Consider the following 14,626-nt stretch of genomic DNA (forward strand, 5'->3'; position numbering starts at 1 on the left):
CATTGCTCCTGTTTGTCTTGTCTCCTGTGTCCTTTCCTCATGATCGTGCCTTTGTAAACCGAATTAAAGATGTGCCTGTGGTGGGTGATCTCAACTTTGTCGATTTCACGGACACCACAATCGGCATTAGATGGAATCCGGTTAATTACCCAGCGGTTACCGGATACCACATTATGGTTGTTCCGACCGGCCAGAGTTCCCCCATCTTGGAGGACGTTGTGAACTCCTCCAGCAGCTATTATACGGTTCGCGGACTGGAGCCGGGCATCAATTATGACATCACCGTGACTTCCATCACAGATGACGCGGAGAGCGGGCCCTCAGTGATCACACAGCAAACTCAGTCTGGTGTATTAATCCACAAAGGTTAATCCTTACGTTTCAGAGGGGGGGGGGGGGTGTAATGGGGTGAGAGGATGCAGATTTTTAAAAGGCAGAACTTGTCTTTCCATCTGTTTCTCTTGTTCGAGCAAGGGCTTCAACACAGCCTCGTCGTAACCATCTGACATACTTATAAAGGGTCGTAAGAAATGGTATGGTATAATTTTAAGGAAAGGCCATTTAGATGTGTTAGCCTTAGCAGACGGCTTCCAATCACTAGCCATAAGCGTTTGATATTAAGAATGGGTAACTTTGTAACCTTGTGAGTTGGTAACCCAAATTGTCCATTGATGTGTCAGGTGTACCAGCCCCAACAAACCTAAACTTTGCAGAGGTGGGTTCAGACAACATGCGGGTGTCATGGACCACACCCGCTGTGCAGCCAACTGAAATCAGTCGCTTTGTCATTCGTTACCATCCCACCAATAATGATGACGACTCCCAGGAGGTCAACGTGGGAGGCGGCACAAACACCTTCACCCTGCAGAGTAAGAGATGCCCAATGTCTTTATTACCTTAAGTGAAACATGTAGATTCAACATACAAGGGCAATTTGATCAACGAAAATGAGAATTGTTTCGCCTGCTGATAATACCAATGTCTTCCAATTCAGACTTGATGCCAAACACAGAATATCTGGTGAGCGTGGTGTGCGTCTATGAAGACAAGGAGAGCAAACGTGTTACTGGTGTTCAGAAGACAAGTAAGTCTTTGAAAAGGTTCAATGGTTTTCTTGTCTCTCTGTGAAGTCAGATCTCGCACATCTCATTGTTTTTGGCTTCACACAGGACTGGACTCCCCCACAGATCTGGACTTCTCAGACGTCTCCACTAACTCATTTACTGTGCACTGGATGGCCCCCCGTGCCGTCATTACTGGCTACCGTCTTCGCTATCAGCCGACCAGTGAAGGACGTCCAAAAGAAGAGAGACTTCCGCCGACAAGAAATTACTTCACGCTGGCAAATCTGGCCCCTGAAACCGAGTACACTGTCTACATTTACGCTGTTAGCAGCGGTAGAGAAAGTCTCCCACTTACTGGAAAACAAGCGACTGGTGAGATTTAAAGAATAATTGGAAACCCAAAGCAAGTGTGTGAATTGGAAAGTTCACTTTCAGACTTGTTTGTACTGTACTTGTAGTCTCCTATGCTCCCAGTGATCTGGCCGTGAAGTCCACCACCCAAACAAGCATCACCATCTCCTGGGATGCTCCTGCAGTCCCTGTACGCTACTACAAGATCACGCATGGTGAAACAGGTAAAGCGCAATCAACGTTAAATCTTAGGTGACATCGATTCTCTTGATTCTTAATGCTGTTGATTCCATCACGGTGTTTTGAAGGTGAAAGAGACACACCCAGAGAGTTCACTGTCCCTGGAACAGAATCCACCGCCACTATCCAGGGCCTGCGGCCGGACACAGAGTACACCATCACGCTGTATGCTGTGACGGGCAGGGGAGATAGTCCTGCCTCTAGCACGCCAGTTATAATCACGCACAGAACCGCAGGTGACGGTAAGTACACATGATGAACTCCAGTTGTACTCAGAATTACTTCCAGTACTCAAAAATATCAAAAATATATCCTTTTGTCATAGCTGTCAAAGTTGTGTATGCACCCATTCTAACTTTAATTGTCAAGACATTCAGATGTGTTCAGATGACCATCAACTTTCCAAGTTTCATAAGTATATGTGGTCTGTCCTCTTTTCTATTGTCAGGTATCGCATCCCCATCAGATTTGGATGTTAGTAATATTCATGATAATGAAATGACAGTCAGGTGGAGCCCAGCAAGAGGCCCCATCACAGGATACAGAGTAACAGGAACGCCCAAGGATGGGACAGGCCCTTCATTTAATGAGGTGGTGGGTCCTGGTGAGACAACCCTCATTATTATTATTTTTTTATTTCTACTCATGGTTTTCAGACTGTTTATTTTGTTATAATATAAGTGTTGTTGCCTGCCTTATTCAGAGCGCACAGAAATGACCATACATGGCCTAGTGCCCACGGTGGAGTACACGATTACTGTCGTTGCTATTGGTCAAGAGGGTGAGAGCTCCCCTGTGGTGGAAAAATCTACAACAGGTTAGTGATTCTTTTATAATCACCATGAACTTGCTGCTGTGCCGACATGTCATGATCATGGTCATGTTGATGTTTTCAAATGTTTACAAGGCTGAAAGTCATTGTAGTACTGTGATAGAAGTAGCTTAATAAAAATGCATCAGTCATAAAAAATCCTTTTAACTAATTTGATCATAATATATACTGTATGTCTGAACTACAGGAAAGAACAGTTATGGTGTAGTCTGTCTAATATTGTGTTGGTCGCAAATCTTTCAGCCCTAGTATGAACAGAAACATTTTGTGGTTCAAAGCCGGTTTCCTAAAGGACTTGAACCAGCGACCTTCCGGTGCACATTGCTTTGCTAACTTTGCCCTTCTAAATCTCTAGCATCTTTGCCACACCCAAGGGACCTGACCTTCTCCAAGGTGGATACCACCTCCATGCTTGTGACCTGGGATGCTCCACAGACCCCTGTGACCTCCTACAGGGTTATGTACTCTAGTCCGGAGGAGGGAGAGAGAGAGTTCCAACCAGCCCCACGAGGACAAGATACCAGTGTGCGTCTTCAAGGTCTGCGCCAAGGAACCCAGTACACCGTTAAAGTAATTCCCATGAAAGGGAGATTACCCATAAACACACTTGAAGGCACCTATTCCACCACCCGTGAGGACTTCGATTCCTCTGGTAGGACATCAGTGACGTGAAAATTTACTTTTTAACCATGATCTTCATTGTTACAAGTGAGCTGACTCTCAACTCAACCTTCCCCAGCTTGTTCAAACAGATAAAGTAATTTCTTTATTGGGTGGGAGCCAGCAACCTTCTTGTTAACATTGTTGTGTTACAGACACTTTTGCACAATTAATCTACTAACCTTACCCTTCCAACAATCTAGCATCCTATCCGTACACGAAAGACCTGACCTTCTCCAAAGTGGACACCACCTCCATGCTTGTGACCTGGGATGCTCCAAGGACGCCTGTAACCTCCTACAGGGTTCTCTACTCTAGTCCAGAAGAGGGAGAGAGAGAGTACCAACCAACCCCACGTGGACAAGATACCAGTTTGCATCTCCAAGGACTGCGCCCAGAAACCCAGTACAGTGTTAGAGTAATTCCCATGAAGGGACGATTCCCAATGGACCCCCTTGAAGGCACCTATTACACCGCCCGCGTGGACACCGGTTCCACTGGTAGGGTGTCTTTTATTTGGAATTCGACTTTATACTTGAATGTCATGATTTTTATCCTGTTTGTTAATTACTCTGTACTTGACCCTCCCCAGGTGTTCCTGCCCCCACCCAAATTCAGTTTCTCGACATAAGTCCATCCTCCTTTATTGTGGCATGGCGAGCACCTAACATCAGGCTTTCTGGATACCGTGTGACAGTCACCCCAAAGAATCAGTATGCCTCATCCAAAGAAATGAATGTTGCGCCAGATTCCACACAAGTCTTGGTGCCCGGCCTCATGGTAATATCACTTGTCTTAAGGTTGTTTTGACCAACCACAACCAACACATCTTTGGCCTAAGCTTCTGTTGTTTGCTTCCAGGTGGCCACTCCTTATAATATTCATGTCTATGCTCTGAAGGGATCAGAAAGCAGCACTCCTCTAACTGGGCAATGTACCACTGCTGACAGTAAGTATCCTCTAAGTAATACACAAATGTCATTATAGACCATTTATAATTTGTTATTGGCTCCACAGATATAACCCCACCTCGCAGAGTCCGAGTCTCAGATATAAAGGATAACTCCTTCACTCTTACGTGGCGTGTTGTAAGTAACGAGCCAATGACAGGTTTCCTAATTGAAGCCATACCCAAAACAGGCAGTTACCCGACCATCAGGAAAACTATACCTGCCGATCAAACCTCCTACATAGTCACTGGTATGCAGACTGCAAGTGTTTGGTTTGAATGAACGAATATTTCTGGTAATTAAATTAACTTTGTTTCATAACTCAGGTTTACAGCCAGGCATCATATATGTGGTCAACATGTATACTTTAAATGGAAATACTCGCAGCCCACCTTTCACTTTGACTCAATCAACCGGTATGAAACTTAACCCTCTCCAGAAAAAGAGAATTACGTGCAAAGTGCACTACATGACGTTGATTACTTTCATAAGAACCTTTGCATTTGTCGTTTTTTGTTTTTGCAGCTCGCCCAGCTGTAGAGTCTCCGACCAGCCTTCAGTTTACCTCTCTGACTCCCACTTCCATCGCCTTCACTTGGCAACCCCCGGCGACACAAATCACAGGATATTATGTCACTTACGAGGAACAGGGAGGTTCTCCTCGTGAAGTCACACCACGCCCCCGCACTGACCAGAACTCTGCCACCATCACCGGTAAGATCCAGATTCACTTGGGCTAATGTCAGGTGCTCTAGACAAACATTATGGAAAATTGTGTTACTGTAACAGGTCTGAGACCAGCAACTGAATACATCATAAAGATCATTGCTGTCCTGAATAACCAGAGAAGTGCACCACTGATCGGTACAGCCAGAACTCGTAAGTGACATTCATTTGCACAGACTCTAAGCTATTAATGTTTTGTCTCAAATGTTTTGGTAAAAGCTGTTAAAACATGGTTGGGGTTGCAAGAATGAATTCATGCTGCAGTAATAATTAAACAAGTTTAACAAAAAAATGTTGATAAACCAACGCTATATCTTTTCAAAGCTTAGATTTCGCACTGGCTGGCATTTTCTTAAAACAGACAGGCTAAGCCAAGGTTTTGCTTACCGTAGTTTACAGTATTTCAGATATTCAATGGAGTTGTTCGATAGAATTATCGAAAACATCTTGAATATTTTAGCCATATCAAAATTATGGGATATTGCTTTTGATGTGGCTTAGCTTATCTGCCAAGTTAACTGGAATGCTAGCTCATTGCTGCCTTATTTAATTTATTCAAACCAAGCTTTCCAGGGATTAAACCCTTAATGGGACCATAAATGTTTCTAAATTTATTATAAACATGTGGAAACAAAACAGTTCAATAATTATCAATGCAAACTTTTGGAGAAATTATGCTTGTCCGAACGTTTTCAAAAATAGCATGACACAATAAAAGTAACTAGTATTCTAGTCACCATCTTTACAAAAAGATCCCTATTGATTATAGTGGAATTTGTTAGATTTCTTGAACCGTCTAAAGTAAGATCTGGATATGCCACCGTTCCTTGACTCAATCTTTACTGACGCTGCAGGCCTGTAGATGCTACTGTGGCTGTGTCTTGTGCTGCTGCTTTGCTTTTAACACCTTTTTCCCGCCCAGAGCTGAGCTCCAGTCTGCCCAATCCGCCCCGCCATGCCGGCACAGACATACTGGATGTGCCTGAGACTGAAAACCGTGTTCATGTAGTGGGCCCCACCGGGCCGGAGTCAGCGAATGAGCACGGGCAGCACGTGGAGTACACAGAATACAATAATGAGCCCACTCAACCCAACAGAGGCTTCTCGCCTAACCATCCTCAAACAGGCTCTCAACCTAACCAACCCAGACCCCAGCCTTATGTACCTCAAGTGGGAGAGACCTTAGTGTACATCCCCAAGGCAGCACCCGATGGAGGTCGTCTGCCTCAGGTTGTTCAGGTGAGTGAAAAACTTGGCGATGGCAATCCTCTTGGTTTTCCAGCGGACAGAACGGGAAGAGCGCAGGAGGCCCAGACTTACACAACCATTTCATGGAAACCCTACGAGCAGAGCAGCAGCTACTTGGTGTCTTGTCAACCCATTACTCATAATGATGAAAAAATGTTCCAGGTGAGAACCAGAAAACGATGAGAATGAGGGTATATTGGAATAAGGAGTGACTGTACTGTACAGAATTTAGTTACCGATGCACGTTTGCTTGTTCTGCAGATGCGTCTCCCTGCAACGTCCACAAGTGCCACCCTGATTGGTCTGACCCCTGATGCCTCTTATAATGTCATCGTAGAGGCCCTTAAAGGAGCACTCAGACACAAAATCTTGGAAGAAGTCGTGACTGCTGGAAACATGGGTAAGGGTCAACGAACTTTGGAACTCCACTAAGAAAAATGCATGTGGTTAGCATCATCCTAATATATCTGTGTTTCTTTTTGGAAAGTTCCAGGAGACGTTTCGTCCAAAAAGGACTCGTGTTATGACACTTTTTCAGGCACTTACCATGATGTTGGTAAGGAATGGGAGCGTATGTCTGAGACCGGCTTCAAACTCTGGTGTAAATGTCTTGGCTTGGGTAGCGGACATTTCAGATGCGACTCCTCCAGTGAGTAACCTCGAGCCTGAAGTCAGGATCTTCTCCATGTAGACTAAAACGTATTGAATTTGAATCTTCAATCTCCACGCAGAGTGGTGTCACGACAATGGAAACAACTACCGCATTGGTGAAAAGTGGGAACGCCGTGCGGAGAACGGTCAAATGATGAGCTGCACTTGTCTGGGTAACGGCAAAGGAGAGTTCAAGTGCGAACCACGTAAGTTTTAATTCTTAGTTACGTATGATGGTTCTTCGCACTGTGCCAAATTTCAAATGCATCTGAATTGGCTCTAGGTCTATGAAGTGCCATTTGAAAGACTAGAATATGCACTAGATAGAACGGCAGGTGGACAAATGCAGCATTGGACGAGCCTTACAGCTTCTTATTAAAATCCTTACAAATCTCTGCATAGATGAGTCTGTATGTTACGATGATGGAAAGATGTACCAGGTGGGAAATCAATGGCAGAAGGAATACTTAGGAGCAATCTGCACTTGCACGTGCTATGGAGGACAGCAGGTATAGACGCTTAATTCACGTTCTTTGCTTAACGTTACTAATGAATGAGAGTTTATGGAAACAAGAGTTGTTTAAAAGCAGTGTGCATTTACTCTCCAGGGATGGCGCTGTGAGAACTGCAGGAGACCTGGTACTGAGGTCAACGCTGACCTGCTGAAGAATGTCAATTTAAACACCGGTTACAAAGTGGTGAGTTCATGGTTTTGGTCTGACAGTGGTCTTCAGAATATTTCTGTCTTGGTAGCTAAAACTTCTCTGGTTATTCTTCCAGAACATTCAATGCCCCATTGAATGTCTCCGACCGGATCTTCTCGCAGATGCCGTGGCCGGTCACAATCCCAAAACCAGAGAGTAAACTGGACCTCCTTTCACATCAACAGATGAATTCATTCACGGTTTCTCATTGGCTATTGGTTAAAGCCTTTGATTGATCTTTTTGTATTCTCTTGCGGTTTAAAAACAAGACTTTTCTGTATTGCCATTGCATTAATCACAAAACGCATAGGAATTTAGGTACATTTAATAGAAGACTTTTTGGTTTGTTTTTAGCCACAGATTTTAAATTCTACCAGGAATCACACCATCATCACGGAGTCAATGACACATTAAATATGAAGCACTGTCTAGAAGCATGTCTGGTATTGGTTTGTTCATTGAGATTTTCTTTCCATGGTCATTTTTTATTAAGTCTGCACTGAAAAAAAAATCTACTTTCAATCCAAAAAACATTGTAATTTTTGTCTAATTCTTAGTTTCTTTGAGTCCCTTTCATTCAGTGTTTGGTTTGTATAGTATATTATGTTTGTCGTATTTCACCGTTGATGCCAGTTTCCACTACTGTTAAATTCCTTCGATTAAAGTCAACATAACTCCATCATTGTATTTATACGAGTCAAAGTCGTGTGGAAGAAGGTTCTTAAGCAAAAACACCCATGACGTGTCAACAAATGAAAATAAATTGCAAGAGTACCTTTGCGAATGTGCTGTAATTGATTTATTACATAATGCTCAAGAGACACTACAGACAATAAGTAATGTGTTACAGTAGAAGATGATTTCACGCTGCAAACGTTAGCTTTTATCATACTATTAAGAGAGAAACAGGCTTCTTATTGAACCTTATTCTCGACCGTTTGAGCTGCAGAAATGTAAACATGCTATGAGGATTAGAGCTCCGTCAATCAGGTTTTGTGATCGGGTTTAAACAACAGCACTAGACTAACAGTTACAGATTTGAAAGACGTCTGTGATGCTGGTGTCAAACTAGACGTTCTGGAAGCTTCTCAGTGATGGAAGAGACGGATGTTAGTGTGCACTAAAGTGATGCTCAGCTCATTGCAAGCGTTGATGACGATCTCATCGGCGGTAGAGCCCGACGGAGCAGCGATGTACTCCACACCGCTCTGAAACAACACACAGAAACTCATCATTCAAATTTGAACATTTGTTTTTAAAACATTGATGCGTCTCACGTTTGTTGACAGTGAATGAGAAAATGCATTAATGCAGTATTGATTTACCTCTCAAAACAAGGTATTGAAAAATGACAACCATTCAGGAAAACGCTTTTAGTCACAGCATAATTCTCAGTTACATTTGTGTTTTTCCATAGTTTGATAAGTTTATCACAAAAATATTATACATTTTTAAAAACTAAATGAGTGAATCAGTGTATACAAGACACCGACTGTGTACATAAAGTGTACAAAGAAAAGAAACAAAGACCAAAAATGTATCTTACCCGTTTGGCACGATCAACGTTGTCCCGGAATGGAAAGAAGGCATCAGAACTGAGAGCCACAGCCTGTAGAGAACTTATCCAGTTTTTCTTCTCCACCTCCGACAGGAGCTCAGGAACCTCCTCAAACAGAGCTTTCCAGAGATCCAGATCTGGACCCTGATCATCAAACACACATGAACGATCATTCAAATACTCATAAATCACACCAATAACAGTCGGGCTAATATAACACTGAATACCTCTCCAATGGTGCCACTGACATACTGATCGATGGCGTTGGCCATCTCTGCACGCTTGACTCCGCTCCTGAAGTTCATACAGAGCACTCGCGGGTGATGCCGGAGCCACCAGTTATCGGCTTTGTCTCCTGCGAGCCGCGTGCAGTGGATGCGTGACTGCTGTCCGGCACCGATGCCGATCACCTGATACACACAGTGACCAAACTACATTAACCAGAATGTAGCATACAAATCTCGTGTTTAATGTTTTCATAACCTATAATTAATCCAACATTATACATTTATATTTGGTTGGTTTGCATGTCTGTGGATACCTGACCGTCCTTTGCATAACACACAGAGTTGGACTGCGTGTACTTCACGGCGATGCTGGCCACGATGAGATCTCGCAGAGCGTTTTCAGAGAGCTGTGATGGCAGAAACGGATGTATAATATAGACGACGTTACGGTCAAACTGACGACGACATCATCATCATACCAAAACCAATATTGTGAATTTTGATGCACTTGCTCAATAACTAATGTTGCTTTTAAAGCATAAAAGCAATGCTACTTCATTACAATTTAAAATCTCACCCAGAATCCGCAATATTATTAAACACAAATTTTGTGATCTCGATGATATTGTAATGCAATTAAAAAAAAGAAAAAACGCAACAAATACTGGAAACTATATTAAAGCAGAGATTTAAGGTGCACACATCAGCCTTTGCCACATAATCTCTATTCTTGGAGGTTAAAACATAAAAGCAAAAGAAAAGTATTCATATTTGCCTGTGAAATCAAGAAAAAGGACTTGAGTTGACTGCTTCTCACCTTCCCCTTAGACACAATGTTGCTTAAGAGCTCTTTATCAATGATCGCACCGTTTCTCTTCTGTTTGAGATACAAACCAAACAGCACCCGGACCTCCTCTTCATCTGGTTCATACTCGGGATCCATCTGCAGGAACGAATCCTCTTTAGTAGTAGAAAGCAATGTTAAAACACAACCAACATTAGACAAGCGGTCGCATTCACTGCCAATAGCCACTGACCCGAAGGACACAATAGTTTCCATTTTTCTTCTTGGACAGAATTCGCAGTGCATCCTCCTCGTAACCCGGAGCAACAACACCATCAGACACCTGTGAAAGGGATTTCAAACAAACAAACGTCCAGCTGTGATCTGAAAACGTTGGAGTGAGTTCTAGGATTTCTTTGGACTCATTCACACGCACCTCTCTAGAGATGATCTTGGCGGTGGGGACATCGCAGACGTCAGACAAAGCAATGAAGTCTCCGAAGGAGGACATCCTATCAGAACCTACAAGACATTGGCGTTGTTTTTAAGGATTAAATGAGTGTGTGCATACGGCTGGAATCTTTGGAGGGATGATGTACCTCTGGCTCTTGCGTATGCCGTAGCGAGAGGACTGAGATCTGGGATCATGTCATTCACCATGCACACTTTGGCCTCCTCTTCACTCAACGGAACGCCAACAGCAGCTCCTAAAACAGTACGGCAAATCTTTAAAGCTACAAGTCATCAGCTAGGATTCTGAGATAAATATCAGTTTGATGTCATTTGACTTTGACCCACATACAGTTCATAAAGTGGCCTGCGGTGTTTTAAACAGAGAGGCAAAAGTTTCAACCCCTGTGTGGTGTTTGGGTCTGTGGGACCAGTTTTCATTCGTATTTATTCAAGACAAACATTTTCACCCATATCACAGGTTTATTTTTGATGTAGTATGTGATTATACAGTACCTGCAGGACTGACGTGTTTAAAGGAAGCAGCCGCAGGCATCCCAAGAGCTCTTTTTAACTCTCTCACCAGCTGCCAGGCGTTCAGAGCGTCACACAGATTGATGAAACCTGGAGATCCATTGAGCACTAACAGACAGAGACACACAGAAGAACATCAAGCGTCTGCGTGTGCACACAGCATACCAGTTCATTGAGTTGAGCGGTGAATGATAGCCTGTCCCTCACCTGTAAGCGGAAGAGCCGATCGTAACGTGAAGAGCTGAGCGGGCGCTTGATGCGGGTTCATGCCGTAGCGCAGGGGCAGCTGGGAAATCCCTCGACTGTATTCTCGTCTGAAGTAGTCAGAGATGGCCGAGTCATACTGAGCCGTGTGTGTGAAGGCCTGAGACATAACAATTGATAAATGGGTGATCCTCACAAAACATTTGTATCGACACATTTCATTAATATATATGCAAAACAAACATATCATACCTTGAAGGCATTCATTTCTAAACGTTTAACACAATAAAAAACAATAATAAATCATTTAAAATGCAGAAAATTATTTATAAAGATGTGAAACAACCTGAGTGCGAGTAACTGATGACAGATTTATCATTTTTGGATGAACTCATGAAATGGGAAAAGTATTATACACAGCGTGACAAGAGAATATAACGTTTTTAACTAGAAAAATATAAAGTCATTTGATTACTTGTTAACCATTTAAAAGAACGCTGGCAATCCATCGATGAACACAAAACCTCAAAATATCTCCTCTTGTGTTCCACAGTTGAAAGTGTCTCAAACAGCTTCTGAACTATATGACTGTGAACAAATGATGACAGAATTGATAATCCTGGGTGAAGGTCACAAGAACATGCACTAACATGTCATATGAGGCGTCTCAAACAAACAGAGCCGAGCTAAACACACGTGTCAATCACTGCACCCAAGCTGTTTTATCTGAAGCACACATTGACTCTTTCTGTGGAAGAAAAAGATTTGAATGAACTACTCAATTGAGCTTCAGCGTACATGTTTAAACATGATTCAGTCCGACATTACTTCAGCTTCTCTATAGAGAAACGGACTGCACGTGTTTATTAGCTGTAAAACGCATCAATGCGTTTGAGGTTCGCAGGAGTCCGTCAAACTGACCTTCAGCGCGAGAGTCTTGCGAGTTTCAACCTTGGTGTCGTGGTCCTCAGACGATTCCATTTCCTTGATGACGACATCATAATCGGATGGATCGCAAACCACCGTCACTCTGGCGTGATTTTTAGCTGCCGCTCTGAGAAGAGTCACTCCACCTAATGTGACAGGTCACAGCAAAACAACAGACGGTCAGGAATATGTTCAGGTCATAATCACATTGACAGATATGGACCAATTTCCCCCCCAAATCTGATGTATACATAAATGAAAATGTCCTTGATAGAAATGGTTACATAGCACCCGTCTGAAAGTGAAGTACTACGTTATTAGCATAACTACAGGGAAAAAGGTTTGGATGCTTTGGTTTATATAAAACGTTCATTTCTGTAGGGAATTGTAAATCAGTACCGACCGATATCAATCTGCTCGACAGCGTCTTCCACGGTCACACTGGGTGATGCAACGGTCTTCACAAACGGGTAAAGATTGCAAACCACCACCCTTTAAAAAAACAAAAACATTTACAAACATCAACATTGAGTTATGATGTTAATGTTGTTTTTTTATACACACTATCTTTATTCAATAGTAAACGGTTAAGCGTTAATATGTGATGAACTAGAAGTAAGCGTGATGACCTCATCACATGATGCACTACAGGACTCTGACCGCATGCAGCCAATCAAGAAGCTCTTTGTACTCGACTGAACCAATCAATGAGATGAACGCTGATTAGATTACTATACTGTGTCGCCACTAAACCTGATGTCTCTGATCACTGGTATCCCATAATAGACCCTAACCAAGAAAACAAAAGATCTCCAGAAAGTACAATGGCATTACCACGGTATCTGGAACACGGATGTGAAAATACAGATTTTAGTATGATCACCTGACGACACTAAACCCGAGTTTCTCCAGATCAGCTTTGTCAGAAGGAGTTTGTCGGGCCAGAATCCCACCGTGGACAGCGGGGTGAAGTGTCTTGACTCGTCCTCCGAGCATCTCTGGAAACCCAGTGAGCTCAGATACATCCCTGTGTCACATAAAGCATCACATGATTGAAGAAATGAATAAAAGAGATCATCATCATCATCATCATCTCATGATATTTAGCCTAGTTCTCCTAATACTCAGAATTCAATGAAAGTAAATGGTGACCAGTTTCCGCTCCAAAAGAAAAGCGTGCAGGACTCAATTATACTTTATCAATATCCATAAACCCACTGAACATTTGTGTTTCGAGTCACATTGTGATGTGTGTGTGTGAAGCGTGTGCGTGATGTGTGTGTGAAGCGTGTGTGTGTGTCTGATGTGTGTGAAGCGTGTGCGTGATGTGTGTGTGTGTGTGTGTCTGATGTGTGTGAAGCGTGTGCGTGATGTGTGTGTGTGTGTGTGTCTGATGTGTGTGAAGCGTGTGCGTGATGTGTGTGTGTGTGTGTCTGATGTGTGTGAAGCGTGTGTGTGTGATGTGTGTGATGTGTGTGTGTGATGTGCGTGATGTGTGTGTGACCTGACTGTGAGTCCGGAGTCTCTGAGAGTTTTGGCGGAGCCTCCAGAGGCCACCAGGGACAGACCCACTGCCACCAGCCGCCGGCCGAACTCCACCAGTCCAGTCTTATCCGACACACTGAGCACAGCTGAAACACACCGCAGCTTTCAGTCTGACGTCACATACAAGACCGACAAACACAACTAAACTCGTTCCAGGCGCGTAAACACAATAAAAGTGACGCATGCGTGTAGAAAAGAGCGTTTTACCCAATTCAGACGTCATCGTGCAGAGTAAAGCAGAGCAGTGAAGTGTCTCGTGCACCCGCGCGCTGCTAACCAAACACGTGGAAATGAAAGTTCAGATGCATGCTGGGAAATATAGTTTACATGAACGTATCCGCCCACTTAATTCACCACAAAGAAGTGCGAGTTATTTATTATATATGATTACAGTTTATAACTAAAACACGCGGATATAAACCGCAACGTTTTATCCATTTAACGGTCAATTCGGAGTTTACATGCACTTATTACAGCACGTGTTTCTTTTTAGAGTGCTTGCCGTTTACTTGTTTACCTGTCGAGGTTATTGGATGTTTTAAATGATAAAGATGTAAATGAAAGTTAGAGAAAGTTCATCTTTTTGACCACACCGCTAGAGGGCGCCCGTTGCCCGCTGATCGTTCCACAGTCCGTCAGTCTCATGAAGGTTTCTATTCTTCATCCAGTGTTTGTTTGTTTGTTTGTTTGTAGCCAACAGAGGTTGATTCATTCGAATAAACACTTAAAGTGTCGCTGCACAAGATAAAACATCAAACCTTAAGCATAAAATGTCATGTCTTAAACAGAAGCGATATATAGTTTATGAGTTTATTGAAGGCCTACTGGGGAAGAATGTCACACATTTATATTGAATGAAAACAATAGTTGATGGTTGACACAAACTTCAAAGAGAAGCACAATATGTTTTTATTACTAACCAACACACAGGTGTACACACCTGACACTAATCCGGCTAAGAGAGAGCAAGT

The 14,626-nt window shown here is 43.0% G+C and overlaps 2 protein-coding genes across 2 annotated transcripts in view; one reads left to right on the forward strand and one right to left on the reverse strand.

Annotated features, from left to right (window-relative positions):
• The window catches only part of fn1b (fibronectin 1b), a 22,949-nt gene extending 14,743 nt beyond the window's left edge, over window positions 1-8,206 (forward strand). Inside the window, exons 25-46 of the mRNA XM_079462162.1 lie at window positions 681-869; window positions 995-1,084; window positions 1,170-1,436; window positions 1,523-1,639; window positions 1,724-1,897; window positions 2,104-2,259; window positions 2,359-2,472; window positions 2,843-3,139; window positions 3,351-3,647; window positions 3,740-3,927; window positions 4,009-4,096; window positions 4,165-4,347; window positions 4,424-4,513; window positions 4,623-4,811; window positions 4,887-4,976; window positions 5,746-6,233; window positions 6,333-6,471; window positions 6,559-6,720; window positions 6,803-6,928; window positions 7,125-7,231; window positions 7,331-7,420; window positions 7,503-8,206. Of these exons, the coding sequence (XP_079318288.1) occupies window positions 681-869; window positions 995-1,084; window positions 1,170-1,436; window positions 1,523-1,639; window positions 1,724-1,897; window positions 2,104-2,259; window positions 2,359-2,472; window positions 2,843-3,139; window positions 3,351-3,647; window positions 3,740-3,927; window positions 4,009-4,096; window positions 4,165-4,347; window positions 4,424-4,513; window positions 4,623-4,811; window positions 4,887-4,976; window positions 5,746-6,233; window positions 6,333-6,471; window positions 6,559-6,720; window positions 6,803-6,928; window positions 7,125-7,231; window positions 7,331-7,420; window positions 7,503-7,586 (3,725 nt within the window). The 3' untranslated portion in view covers window positions 7,587-8,206. The remainder of the gene's footprint in view (window positions 1-680; window positions 870-994; window positions 1,085-1,169; window positions 1,437-1,522; window positions 1,640-1,723; window positions 1,898-2,103; window positions 2,260-2,358; window positions 2,473-2,842; window positions 3,140-3,350; window positions 3,648-3,739; window positions 3,928-4,008; window positions 4,097-4,164; window positions 4,348-4,423; window positions 4,514-4,622; window positions 4,812-4,886; window positions 4,977-5,745; window positions 6,234-6,332; window positions 6,472-6,558; window positions 6,721-6,802; window positions 6,929-7,124; window positions 7,232-7,330; window positions 7,421-7,502) is intronic.
• atic (5-aminoimidazole-4-carboxamide ribonucleotide formyltransferase/IMP cyclohydrolase) lies at window positions 8,181-14,007 on the reverse strand. The gene is made up of 15 exons (XM_079462163.1): window positions 13,863-14,007; window positions 13,615-13,741; window positions 12,994-13,137; window positions 12,514-12,602; window positions 12,105-12,256; window positions 11,187-11,343; window positions 10,962-11,087; window positions 10,595-10,702; window positions 10,432-10,517; window positions 10,249-10,338; window positions 10,029-10,154; window positions 9,526-9,618; window positions 9,212-9,394; window positions 8,973-9,128; window positions 8,181-8,634 (listed from the first exon to the last, which is right to left on the reverse strand). The coding sequence occupies exons 1-15, from the start codon at window positions 13,876-13,878 to the stop codon at window positions 8,515-8,517; spliced, it is 1,773 nt and encodes a 590-aa protein (XP_079318289.1). The 5' UTR covers window positions 13,879-14,007; the 3' UTR covers window positions 8,181-8,514.
• Window positions 14,008-14,626: the final 619 nt, after the last annotated feature.

The sequence above is a fragment of the Barbatula barbatula genome (genome assembly GCF_947034865.1).
Source record: "Barbatula barbatula genome assembly, chromosome: 8".
NCBI lineage: Eukaryota > Metazoa > Chordata > Actinopteri > Cypriniformes > Nemacheilidae > Barbatula > Barbatula barbatula.

What these genes read in the sequence shown, in the direction of transcription:
- atic (XM_079462163.1), bottom strand. An exon ending in ATCGGCTCTTCCGCTTACAG is followed by an intron (nt 11,088 to 11,186) that starts GTGAGGGACAGG and finishes TCTGTCTGTTAG; the next exon opens with TGCTCAATGGATCTCCAGGT. An exon ending in TCAGTGGCACCATTGGAGAG is followed by an intron (nt 9,129 to 9,211) that starts GTATTCAGTGTT and finishes TTTGATGATCAG; the next exon opens with GGTCCAGATCTGGATCTCTG.